The sequence below is a fragment of the Pantherophis guttatus genome, chromosome 3, assembly GCF_059756535.1.
Source record: "Pantherophis guttatus breed Tessera chromosome 3, ASM5975653v1, whole genome shotgun sequence".
NCBI classification, from domain to species: Eukaryota; Metazoa; Chordata; class Lepidosauria; order Squamata; family Colubridae; genus Pantherophis; species Pantherophis guttatus.
In genome coordinates this window covers 178,855,601-178,869,427 of record NC_142065.1, presented here as the reverse complement: position 1 = coordinate 178,869,427, position 13,827 = coordinate 178,855,601, and the positions used below count along the sequence as shown (strand labels likewise).

The 13,827-nt window shown below is 32.1% G+C and overlaps 1 protein-coding gene across 1 annotated transcript in view; it reads right to left on the bottom strand.

The window, feature by feature from the left end:
• PREX2 (phosphatidylinositol-3,4,5-trisphosphate dependent Rac exchange factor 2) overlaps window positions 1–13,827 on the bottom strand; it is a 102,177-nt gene that overhangs the window by 28,466 nt on the left and 59,884 nt on the right. The window contains exons 21-30 of the mRNA XM_034429932.3: window positions 12,626–12,743; window positions 11,989–12,173; window positions 9,471–9,632; window positions 8,092–8,314; window positions 6,513–6,720; window positions 5,816–5,995; window positions 5,043–5,137; window positions 4,174–4,256; window positions 3,408–3,498; window positions 2,182–2,310 (exon numbers count right to left, since the gene is read on the bottom strand). Coding sequence (XP_034285823.1) covers window positions 2,182–2,310; window positions 3,408–3,498; window positions 4,174–4,256; window positions 5,043–5,137; window positions 5,816–5,995; window positions 6,513–6,720; window positions 8,092–8,314; window positions 9,471–9,632; window positions 11,989–12,173; window positions 12,626–12,743 — 1,474 coding nt within the window. The remainder of the gene's footprint in view (window positions 1–2,181; window positions 2,311–3,407; window positions 3,499–4,173; window positions 4,257–5,042; window positions 5,138–5,815; window positions 5,996–6,512; window positions 6,721–8,091; window positions 8,315–9,470; window positions 9,633–11,988; window positions 12,174–12,625; window positions 12,744–13,827) is intronic.

The following is a 13,827-nucleotide window of genomic DNA, read 5'->3' as shown; positions in this document are numbered from 1 at the left end:
CTTTATGATGCAAGACCAGGGAAAAGATACCATAAAGATATATGAGGCAGTGGACTCCTAGAAAAGAATGGCAGGCTGAAGATGGTTCCACATGATACAAAGCCAATGATTATAGTTAAGTACAGGGAGCAGTTGAGTAGATCAGTTCCTTCAACCCTCTCTGGACAAAAAGAGTATGTAAGGTTCCTCAATCTGTACTCTATATGGTTGTATCTTATGAGAATTATGCAAAGCAATAGTCTCCATAAGGTTGGAAAACTGGAACCTGAGAAAATTTTCCATACTTGCTCCAGCCATAATTTTCACATTTCCTTTACTAATCACTTTTGGAAATTGTCTTATTAATTGTTTTAAAGAAATTAAGTCCCTTCAAAATGACAAGGCTGGAAACGCTGGATGAATTCTTTGATCCTTAATATAAGAAAATGAAGCTGCATCTTTATGACCTTTAATTGATTTTAAAAAGTATATGCACATTAGAGACAGGCAACTTATTATGATGTTCAAAGGAATTTTTGAGGAATTGCATCTGGACTTTGAATCAATAATGTCAGCTGTGCTGGGTCTTCTCAGGACCGTCTGTTCCCAGAAGAAGCTATTACAGAAAAAGTAAGAGTCTGTCTGAGAACAAAGTGAACAAGAATTTGTCATTAGATATACAAGTGTCTATATCAGATGATGCTTTTAAGAAGGAAATAAAAATGTCAATTCCAGAAAGCTATTGGAATTACTTATTTTTGCTGGACTTACAAAAGAGGCTTTTTGAAATTCTGAAGTAATTCAAAACAAGGAATGATAATCAGCTGAATGAATTAAATAGAAAGATTGTTTTACATAAAAAAAAGAAACTGTTGGTTTATTTGATCAGAATTAAAATGTTACTTGTATTTTATGTTCCATCCAAAAGACATGTTACATGTATTTTGGATGGTGTTCTTTGGATTTGCTGACATCTGACCTGAAAAAATGCTGTATTGGAGATTCTTACAATTAACATAATGTTTAAGCATTTTTGCTCGTTACTTTATGTAACCTAATTTGAGAGCATTTAAATTACTTTCTGTTTGATTGTCCTTTTTATTTATTAAATTTATATTTATCTCACTATCCAAAGTTACTAAGTGACTTACAATCCTCTTTAAAAAGGGGATTCTTGTGAACTTGTTCTCTTTAAAGGAAAACTTATCTCACTTTTTCATATTAAATTTCAGTCTCTTGTTCATACTAGATTACTGGAAACACTTTATATCTTCTAAATGTGGATTTGCTTATACTTAAGAGCTGAGATATGGAATGTTCAGTTTTATACTTGTTAATTAATATTATTTTAGGGCTCAGTTTTGCTGCCAACTAGCTTGGAGAGGATATTACTTATTAAATTTGGCTATAGTTATGATTTGAATTATTTTTTTTTTGAAAAAACTTTTTATTTTTAAGCAAAACTTAAAACCATCATCATCCATTACAATTACAGAAAGTGTATCGATTGGTTACAAATCTTTTGTGTTTAATCCCATATCCATATTCTCATTTACCAATTATTTAACAATGGCTTATGTCCCATAAAAAATGCTTTATATATTTTATTATTACATCCATTTCATATTTCATATTTCATTTCCATGCTTTATTATCTAGCCATTGGTAAAATAAGTCCCATATCAAATAATATTGTTTATCTTCCTGTTCTCTAATTTCAAATGTCAATTTCCTCATTTCAGCACATGCATCCATACCCATAAATGATTTGCATTAAGACAAATCAGCTAGCAATAGACACATAAACATAAATCGTATTTACACACCTTTCAAAAGAGACAATAAAAAAATCTAAGAAGGAAACAAAAGACCAGAACAGAATCTCTCTAGCAGCCAACACCCAGATAAGCAGAAATTAACACCAGCAAACAATCAAGCAGAAGACAATACCCCAAGCTCCAAACTACTAAGGAAAAAAAACACAACTCCAACAATACTGGGAGGGCAAGCTACTGTATATAAACAGTAGCTACTGTATATAAACAGTAGCTACTGTTGTAACGTGTAATTACCCACGTTGTACTGATGATGATACTCAATTGGTTAATGAAACATCTGAAAAGCTATCAAAACGTTCTTTTATATTTCATAACTTCTGTCTAAGTAAAATACAACAAGATCTGCTGTAGATGAATTACTAACCTTCCACAAATTTTCGGATGCTTTGAGAAAGGTTTTGAACACTGCTGGGGAGGTTCCAAGGATCTTGTTTAATATGAAGCCTCAGTTTCTTTGGGCAGTTCACCTTAAGTTCAATTTCTTGCTGAAATTCTAGGCAAAACCAGAATTATTAATTTTGCTAGAATATTTTTACCTGATTGTAATACCCTTATAGTTATATTCCTTTCCAGTTGTACGTTTGCAGAAGAATACCATCCTAGCCTTGCAACATTGAACAGACCTTTACATGTCTCCCTGGACTCCCATATTTAGGAGAGAATTCAGTTACACTTTGTTTTCTAAGTCAATTTCGGGTTGGGGGTTGCATTCATGCAACCGTTCTCACTGGGTATAAGTACAATTTATTTATACCCAAAGAAGAAGTTAAGATGATCTTTCCTAAAAATGAAGAGCAGACAGAAAATAATGTTCACTTTGTCAACATAAAATTGACAGTTCAGATGAACTGAATCTTGCCACTTCTCTCTTTCCACAATTATATATATATTTGGGTTTGTGTGTATATGTCTGAATGAAAGTACCAGTACATATGGATATTAATTCTTGCTTGAAGGCATGCTCCTAAAAAGGGAATAATGGAATAGAAAAAAATAGTCTCTGTGTGAGAGAGAGTGCAATAACTACTTAAAATTACAGATCCCATTAATAACATTAAATGATTTCTATTGCCATATACCAACGATTGTCTTCCATGCACATATGACTCTTACACACAGAAACACAGAGAAACACACAAGCATGCACACACACACATACATATTTCCTTCTTTCAGCAGAGAATGGCAAAAAAAATAGATTATGAAAAAAATATCTGGAGAAATGAAAAATGAAAAGATCTAGAGAAAAGTAAAAATGAAAATGGGATCTGTAAGAATAGAAAAAATACTGGTCAAGCTCAGACTGCTGTTTAAAAAGTTTTCTTTAAAAGGTTAAATATTTATTGCATTTTCTTGAATATATCTTCCACAACACAATAAGAACCAATTAATTTCTTCACTTTTTTTTCACAATTCCTTCTGCTACAGCAACCTGCGTGCAAAAAAAGGCCCATAAAATGTTTACAGCCAGTAGTTCTCTAAATATAATGCAAAATACATTTCTAATTTTTATATTATTAATTATAATACTGCTAATAAAAGTGCTAGAAACTACACTCGGTGTCATACTTAGCTTTGCAAAATTAATACCTTGAAAACTTCGACCCGGGGTGAAGAACTTGGTTTGCTCAAAAGCTCTAGCCACTGCTGGACCTTTGAGTAGATTAATAATTGAATCTACCTGTTGGATTCAATAATGATTAATAAATATTAAAAAGTTTATTCTGATAATCCTTTCAATCTGCTTTAAAATACTATAATATATGCTAGATCTAGGGGGAAACCTAGGCCTTTGTTAGAACAGCATAAACAGAGATGTGGGAAATACACAATTATATATTTTATTTGAACTCAACTGGGAGGGACAAACCTACCACCATTTTTGGTCTTAGCAGACAAATCAAAAATGTCAAAACCAAACGAGAATCAAAGTAGATATTTTAACAACTCAGTAAGCTTGCCTATAGAAAAAAAAACTAACCACTCTGATGTTTTCTCAACCAGTGTCAGGTATCAATCGACTTTAGTTCCTTGCAGAGATGTGAAATGTGATTTATTTGTCTTGGTTTAGTATGCAGTGTAAGTCTATCCAATTGAAAACTATGACTATTCTTGGTTGTGACCTGTGAGCTATAGTCTATTCATAATTGCTGCTTAAATGAACCATAGCATAGTAAAAGCATAATAGAAACCAGCATGGTTTACCTTATTCATGGCCTCTTTTTGCCTGTTCACTGTGCCAGACAGTTACTGACTTCGCTCACCTTGATTCTAATCTTATCCAATTCCCTCCCAACACTTTCATAACTCTGTCACATGTTACAGGGCAGAAGAAAACTGAAATGAAATAGCTTACCTGACCAAAAAGATGTTCCAAGCAACCATAAAGTTTATCCTGCTTATCATGAGAAATGCAGATGCTCTGAGGAAGTTCATCACCTAATAAGACAATATTTGAAATCATAGTTGATTTTAGATCAGAGATATTCATATTCCATATTTGAATTATCTTGATGTTGAAAAATATCTAGAAATAGAACTGTCACTAAGCTTGCTAACAGAGCACTGGTTTCCTTCTCTTTTTGGAAAAAGGTTCCAGTAATTAGTTCGATTTTCTTCATTTCACTCAAGTTCCTATTGCTTAACTCATTGCTAAATCATTCAGATTTATAGTAATATTCCAACATATTTCATCCTTTACCCTAAGTAAAGTGTTAGACTGTGGAGTGAGACGGGGGGAAAATCAGATTTATGCTATTAACACCATCTTTTGTTTTGTTCTTCTTTCTACAGACTATAGAAAACTATCTTGATTTTCAAATATAATTTGTCTGTCCCACAGATGTGAGTTAATGATGGGTAAACTAGTTTAATATATCTCGCCTATCCAGTTCAATTAAATGGAAATGAAGTTTCTGAATAAAGAAAATACTTGCAGCTAAGTGAAAGAAGGACATTATTTCCAACTTCATCATATACACACATTAATTTGGGGGGAATTAATATCTTTATTTCATTGCTGCTTAATTACTGCTATCGTATTTTCAATTGTGATTTTTTTCTTGGTTGTAGTGTTTTATGACTTAATTTTGTAAATGTGTAATTGTGACAGTATACAAGTTATATAAAGTAAAATCAATGAATACAAGTTCTAGTAAGCAAAACTCATACACGTCCCCTAATTAAGTACATAAATATGCACACACAAACACATTTGAAAAGCACCTGAATCCATTTCATCACTATGAAAATAAGAACTGCATTGGCTACTGCAAATACTGGTGAAAGAAGCAGTAGAATTCCGGTTGCTGTTGCAATCACTAAAAAGAAGAAAAATGTAAAATTATAAATCCTTCAAGAATGTGTATGTTTTTTAGGCAATTCTTTCAAATACTTTCTTAGCATGTTTTGTACTATTAAATAAGGCATACAATAAATTTTATTTGTGTCTTGGGATAAAAAAAACTTATTAATGCTGGTATATTTATATATTTTAGCACTACCTTGCAATGTAGTGCAAAAGGCTACAATTGAAGAGGGAAGTGGGTTTAAGTTCACTGAAAATGTATTAACAGCTGAGACCTCTAAGAAAGGATAATTTATTTATTTATTTATTTATTTATTAGTCGCATTTTTATGCCGCCCAACTCCCAAGGGACTCTGGGAGGCTAACAACAAAGAATAAAACAATGCGAACAATAATATCGTTCAAGAGAGAGGAATGGCTGTGACAATGGGAAACTTCATTCATATCAGTATATTAAATCAGAAGGTACAAATTTGGCATGTTTGCCTCAAAGTACACATTAAAAAGCTCTTTACTTGGAAATAAAAGCACAAATAGCCCAATATGTATTACTTAATAATGCTATGTGATGATATGTATTACTTAATTACTTAATAACGCTATGTAACAGTTTTTTTTAATTAACATTGTATCATTATACATAGTAAAATTGTAAATTTGGTGTTTATTATTATATTAAAGGATACATTACCTATATGAATCCCGGTTGCTTATAGTGTCATGACCAGAATCTTCCTGCTCATCACTTACTACATTGAAGCATACTTTTTTTCCATTGCGTTCTCCTTTTTCATTATCACTGTCTGTTGACATTAACAATTCATGGTTTGTATGTTGTGAACTTGGAGAATATGTTATTGAAGACAGAAGGCTGAAATTTATAAATTTAATAGAGGTAATTAAAAATAATGCATACCTCTAATTTATATGAAAATCTGTAACTGCAAACATGGCATACTCTTAAAACAGAAGCAGGAAATTAATGTGGCTAGGCTCATACAACATCCACTCAGGAATTACTCTGTCCTAATATTGTTCACTTACTCCATACACATAATACTTTAAAGTTTTAAATTAAAGCCAGAGCCTGTTCCAACTGGAAGAAATTCAAAATAACAAATTCAAAAGTTTGAATTTGAATAACAAATTCTATTTGTTATTAGACGTATCTTAATGAAATCAATGGAGTTATTGATTGGTTTGATTTATTTGAATAACTATTTGTCCAACTCACAAATATCAAGTACTGAATATGCAAAGGCAGCATGGAATTATCACAGACTTATGGTTCTCCAAGAAAAATACCAATGTAAGTTAAAGCTATAATTATAGAAAGCTAATATATATATATATTAATATCCCAATCCATAAACCTTAGGATTACTTACTCATCTATTTGAAAAACACAGTTTTCCACCTCCTTTAATGTACTCTGTAATTTGCATAACAGTTTCTGATAGATGTCTTGTGTTTCTAAATCTTCTTCTTTTAATAGGTACCTTAAACCATGGCCATCCTGTTGACCTAATGAGTGACCTGATGGAGCGGCCATGGTTGTTATAGTATGTTGTATATAAACCATGGGATTCAGTTTACCTAGAGAAAGTACATTGCATAAAATGCTGTATTTAAGTGCAAAAAAATCCAGCTCACTTTCATAAATCCAATTAATAATCAGTTTGTACACATTCAGAACACAAGCAAAACATAATGCTGAAAATCCACACTTGTGATGAAATTAATTACCGGTAATTCATTTTTACAAGCATAATTCAGTTTTTAACATTATCCCACAAGCTAATGAAACAGAATAATCTGAATTAAAATAGAAATGATTACACAATATAAATACTGGAAAAAACATGAATTCTTGAAAAATCTCTCCATACTTTAGCAAAAACTAGAATCAGAAATAGACAGGCTGACATAGACACACAAATTATTATGATTACTTCTCAGCTGGCAGGAGAGTAAATTAAGCAAACAAACAATGCCTTCAACACTCCTCCTGTTTTCAGTGCTTGTTTAATGACTACTTCAAAAGAAAAAATGTGTCACTTATTTAGCAAAGATGGCACTCACTTTAAATAGGACACTTGTTCTGATGAAAAAATAGCTGAATTAGATAAACAGATGCAGCTTCCTGTTATTACAATCATAAAGTGACCATTTAATTGAGGAAGAAAAATAAGCAGTAATTTAGATGGATCACAAAATAAAAATCCTTCAGTTAATAGTGATTACAGACTACATTTGCCACCGACAAATAAATAAATAAAATTAAAATGGAAAATCATACGTATGGATGTGACTTGGCTCTATGTATAAGTGTGCAATTACCACTACACCAAAATAGCCATTATGCAGTGCCAAAGGGGCAATTTCCCATATTATATATTTTTTCTTTCCCAAAGAAGAAAAAGTTAATGAGCTGGATGCTTGAAAGTTTTGGAACTCCTCCAAAGAACTGTAGCCATTGCAGTCACTCTCTGCCACTTGCTCTTTAAGCACCAGACATCCCTGCATGCAGATAAACAAGAAAATCTCAAGGAGAAATGTTTTGTTCAACAGATTCCCCTCTTCATAAATTCCTCTGAGAAAAACCAAGCATGAATGAAGCCTTTGGAAAATTAGAAAAGGTAGGTGAAAGGGTGGCAATGATAGTATTTGGTTTGTAAAGCAAGAACAGTCCAAAATCATTAGACCTTGAGTAAAACAAAAATTTCTTCTTTACCCTTAATAATGGTATCAGTTAAGATATTCTATACCTCTGAATCAGGAATGTCAAACTGGCAGCCTGCGGGCCAGACGCATCAGGCTCCACGAATGGGAAAAACGTTGCAAAATGTCACGTGACTGCAACATGATGCAGCAAGTTTGACACCCGTGCTCTAAATGAACCCAATCTCTTCATTTCTTGCATACTAGAAAAGAAACAAATTTTCAAAGATATACCTTGCTGTTTACCTTGCTCCATATGATTGTTTTCTTTTTCATGTGAAAAATGTTTTTTGCTATCAAGTTGAACACCAAAGGCACTGCCAAGTGACGTTGATGTTTTAGGATATGAGACTTCCATAACATTGATATGACAATTAGTTGGACAGAAATCACTGCTATGCAGTGGTGAAATCTTTGACTTAGCTTGCTTGAAGGTAGGCCAAGCTCGATTTTTTAGGACCCGTGAAAACTACAGGCAAATCCAAAAGGAAAAGGTTATATGAATCCAGTTTGCACTACATAATAACTTTTGCAACTCATTTTTCAGATGTGAGAAAAGTATTATTTCAGACTCTTATTTTTGCACAGTTTCTGCTTCCACAACATATAATTCTGCACACAAAATTGTATTTTTGCATCAAAATAAGTGAGAACAGCACACGTTTGTTGAGTTAAAGATAATGTCAATTTCAAACAATCAAATGCAAGCATGCACAACAGGAATTTGAACATAGTCTATGTTTTGATAAGCATAAATTATACCCATTCCCAGCTCATAAAACTATAAGAGTGAGCTACAAGTTTCATTTCCATAAGTGAGAAAAATAACCAATTATTCATCCATTTCTATTCACATTTTATATCCAAATCTGATTTGTTTTAATCTGAATATTCTATAGCCCATGAAATTATAATTATGTAGTTAAATTGATGCTGCAGTAATAAGGTAACAATAAAAAGCCATTGCATAATTATTTATAAATTTCAAACTTTTGCACTGAAACTAACAGTACAGTTAATCACATTCCTGACAATCTGTTTCAACCTGAAAGACAAAGACAAAACTATCCTTAGAATAAAACATATTCCAGCAGCCACTCAAATAGAAAACGTTCTGAAAATAATAATTGTGCATCATGTTCATAGATTCTCAAAAATCTTATCGGAGCAGATGGGGAATATGTGGGTTTATAACTTTAGGTTCGGTAAATATGTCTACCTCCTCCACATGGTTGTACCAGTATACTTGTTCTTGATCCAATATGCTCTTGCTATTCTTGTCCTGAAGATATAATTAAATTTTTCTACAATATACCAGCAATAAATGAAAAGTATTTTGTCTATCATAGAAAGTTTAACTGCACAGGAATCACAAAAAACAATTTGTGGCTAAACTTTTTTTCTGATGTCATCTTGTTCCATTTAACAAGTACACTCTCAAAATCTACTTTGCAGGATTAGAAACCTTCCCAAGCATATTTTGAAGTATACCGTATCATAAAAATCCTACTTATATACCATCTATGTATTTACTTTGATTCTACATATTTACAGTATATGTAATCCATACTTAGTTCCAGTTGAATATTTTCACCATTTCTTCTAAGCAAATTTACAACTTTTACCTTTTTATAACTTGTAATCCTTCTGCAAATGTGCTCTATTTTTTCACTACAAATGGCACTGAATTTGCTCTGAAGATTGGTAGGAATTACTTCATGTATACTATTTAAGTTGCTACAGTTTTGCACAAATTGCTCATCACTTTTTGCTAGAGCTTCAAGGATCTATTAAGACAAAAGTAATTATTTAAGGTTATTAATTCTCATAGTACAGCCCTAATATATGAATCCATCCTTATGTATTTGTCGTGTATTTAATATTTAATATTTTCTTCATTAGGTACATATTGATATTTCACAATGCTAATATTTGTGAAACCAACTGCTCCAATTATTATGGCTTAAATAAAAAAACAATTCATTTATCAAATAGGTTTCAGATTTGAATTTTGAGACTACATAAGTGAGTTGCCGTTTGTCCTAAATTAGAGTTCCGTCTATTTACTATGAAAATGGACACACAGACAGCTTGAAATTCTTGGATTAATTAAGACTCCTGTGAACAATGACAGAAGCATTCTGCCTTCTAGGACATGATTTGTTAAGCGGTAAAAGGTTTGTGTATTGTGAACTCAAGTTGTATCAAGGGGCAAGGCATTGAATCCACTGAAGAGAAATAGAGTAGATCTGGAGAGAATGCCCCTAGAAGAAAGAAGGAACATCTAAGGATGTAACAAGTACAAGTAGAGTCAGGAAGGAATATCAGCATAATAGATTGGATAGTGGAAAGAACTGAGCTTTATTGAAAAAACAGTCCTAGAATGACAGCATGTAGAAACATGACCAAAGTGCTGGATATCTAAGCAGTTCAAGAAAGTGATTTGTCCTTCTTTCCATCCTCCTCTGTAATTTAGCAAAAACTGTCTAGAAGTAGTTAACAGAAGAAGCAATTATTATGGATAGGAAATAGGCAGATAAGGGATGGAGCAATTGAAACAGACTTGCAAAAACCTCTGTATATACTATGATATATATTATACAGACATTTTATTCTTAAGCAAAGACCATTTATATTAGAAATATAAGCAAATAGCACTGACTTTGACGCTAACAATATAAATCAATTCAACTGGCCAAACACTGTGCATGTCCAATTAGTCCTGTCCATTTCCCATCCTTAGATATGTTCCACAAGGAATCTCTTTTAAAACAAGTAAGATTTTATCCAATATCATATTTGCAGGAAGGAGTTTAGAAAAGTAGATTTTTCCATCTCCTCCTTTCCTCAGTATCATCCAAAGGTCTACTTTCCAAAGTTAGGGAGCAAGGAGATGGCAGCTGCAGCAACAGCGCCCAGAGTCACTTTGGAGAGTGAGATGGGCACCATATAAATTTAAAAAAATAAAATAAATGAAAGGTGACACAGTTAAAAAACAATGGCAAAAAAATAGAGGCAACATCACAGTTGTCAGGTTTCGAGGTCGTCTCAAATAAATTGCATTTCAAACAACAGTATACTGAGGATGGAGGGAAGAAAAAGCAGCAGTTGTATATATTGTTACAGTCTAGCAGTAGAATAATGTTTTGGAGTAAAGTCTGTTCTGAAGTGTTATTTTTCATGGTTTTTCACTTTATTAGAAAAAAGAATTCCAGTAAGTCTGCAAACTGCATTGACGAGCCAATTATTTTTTGAATTCTGATCAAATATCAAATGGAAAGAGATCCTCTTACCATACCATTTGAGACTGAAATAACTGAAGAACTGACAATTTCCACTGATGACACATACGATACATCCCTATTACTGCCAGCAAGCTAATCAAATAATGGACTCAATATTAAGAGAAAGAAAAAGAGGGCAAGACTTCTCCTTTGTGTGAAATGGAATTCTGGACCAATTAGGGAGGAATATTATCTGCATACATTAATATAATAATATAGTCTTTCTGTGATGATTTAGATAACATTGAGACAAAGGAGAGGGCGAAACAAGTATTTTGTATTCTCTAGCATCTTAATTCCCTTTATATGATCTATATTTAAAGCATTAGCAATTGATCATACACTAATAACACCTTTAAGATAATTGAATGTTATCTTCTTCCTTCTAACACTACACAATCTCATTCTCCTTGTTTATTATATAAATTATTTGTAGTTGTGTCGCTCTGAACAATTAGTAAACATCAAATTAGGAATTCTTAATATTTAGAAGAACTGAAAATCTTTTTTGTAACCAACCATGTTCTTCCACCCATGTATTGCCAAATGATATGATAATTCTTAAATCCTACTATTAAAATAATTCTAAAAACTACTATTAAAATACAATAGCGTGTTGAAATGTTGAAGCTCATAATTTTTGGGGGGGAAGGGGAGATTCAGGACTAGTTTGATCCTTAGTCTCTTTTGCATTTATCATTTTATGGTTTGAATTTAGTACATAACTATGATTCATAATCTTAAATAAACATCAAAAGCGCACAAATAATTGATTTGAAATAAAAGTATCATCATTTAAAATTTTCTTCAGTAAGAACATATAAAATACATACATATATACATGTTTTATGCATCATACCTTTGCAGTCAGGATGAAAAAGCCTTTTGGTTCAATCATTTTCTCTAAAACATGGCATTTTATTCCAGCAGTACTATCATACTCATAAACAACACCATATTCCAGATGAACATTATCAACAGTCAGGCAGACATGATCCTTTCGTCCATCAATTATTGCCATAGTATTAAATTTATCAATGGCTTCTAAAAACAGGAACAAAATAAATCTATTCTGTAGATTAATTAATATAGACTACCTCTGAAACACATATTATTTATTGCAGAATCATTGAAGAAATTATTATGATCAAAAATTCAGACTCTCCTTGTGATTGTCAACTGGCTAGCTAGTGCTACATGATTTCTAAGATTCCAATGAATTCAAAAGCAAAGTCATAGATATCTAAGGTATGACTGTATTTCTTCATTCCTTACTTTACTAGTTACTAATTCATGCAGCTGACAAAAGTAATATCTGAATAACTCATGCATTTCTATATGGTTTGCATCCCAGCTGTGCTGGCATGCATCTCATTTCAAGAAAGATGTGCAATCCCCTTGTTTTGTTTTGCTCTGGTATGCTATACTTGCTTTTAATACTTTAAGAAATAGCCAAATTTTTATTTTGATTAATAATAAAAGAGAAATAATCCCACCTTCAACTTTGTAATTAAATGCATCTCCTCCATCCTCACCCAATGGTTTAGTATTCGTTTTCTGAAAATCCTCCTGAGCACTATCAGTGTTGTTATATACCCACTGAATAGAATCTTGCTGTAGAATAACAAATAATTTACAAGGCTCATTAACACTTTAATACATATAGGTTTTGAAAAACAGAAAAAGTGTGGATTTAATTTGCAATTTATTTCCATGGGGGAAGAAAGGACTGCTGTTAGAAACAGAACAGGGTTTATTTGTTTGTTGCTGAAGTCCATGGTTCATTTTTTATTGATCATGTGAAGCTGTATCTGACAGAATTTTAAATAATTTTAAAAATTCAAAAGTTATTTTAGTTTATCAAATACTGATTTACAAAATTATCCTTCTTCCCAAATTTGCATTCTGACAGATTTTAAAATATATTCTCTAAAGGAAAATGTGGAAAATAAAATGAGGCTCAAGCACCAGTATCAAGTATTACTGTTTTTTATAACTGCAGCATTGAAATAGATTCCCTCTCAATATAATTGAAATTATATTTATGAAGAATTCCTAATTTACACTTACAGATCCTAATACAGTCACATACGATGTATCATTGTACCTTCTCTTGTGTTTAGCTTTCATTTCACAACAATTTGTTATGAAACATATCAACAGAAATTGTTTGATAATAATTAAAAAGAGTCTAATCAATCAGTGTGTTATAGGACTGTATTTTAATCTCAGTATTGCCCATTTGTTTTATAGTAATCAAGATTTAAGCATCAGTGGAAGCCATGACTAATTCCATAACTCTTTATCCAGTTCTTTGCTCATAAAAGAGAGCCATTTTGGTGTAAGTGTTAAGGTGCTTGCCTAGAAACCAAGAAACTTGAGTTCTAGTCTTGTCTTACGCATGAAAAACCAACCAAGTAACTTTGGGCCAGTCACTGTCTCTCAGCCTAACTCACTTCCACAAGGAAAATAGGAGGAGAAAGACAAGCATATTATGTATACTTGCCACCTTGAGTTACTTAAAAAGTAATAAAATCAGATCAAAATCAGATCAAAATCAAATAAATATATAAGAACAAGTATAATAGTCCATTCAGAAGTCCATCATTAATCAGGAAGAGCATAGTCATTCTTAATAATATACAACATATTCAGGGCATAGAATTAATTTAGATTAATATTCAAACCCTTCACTGGA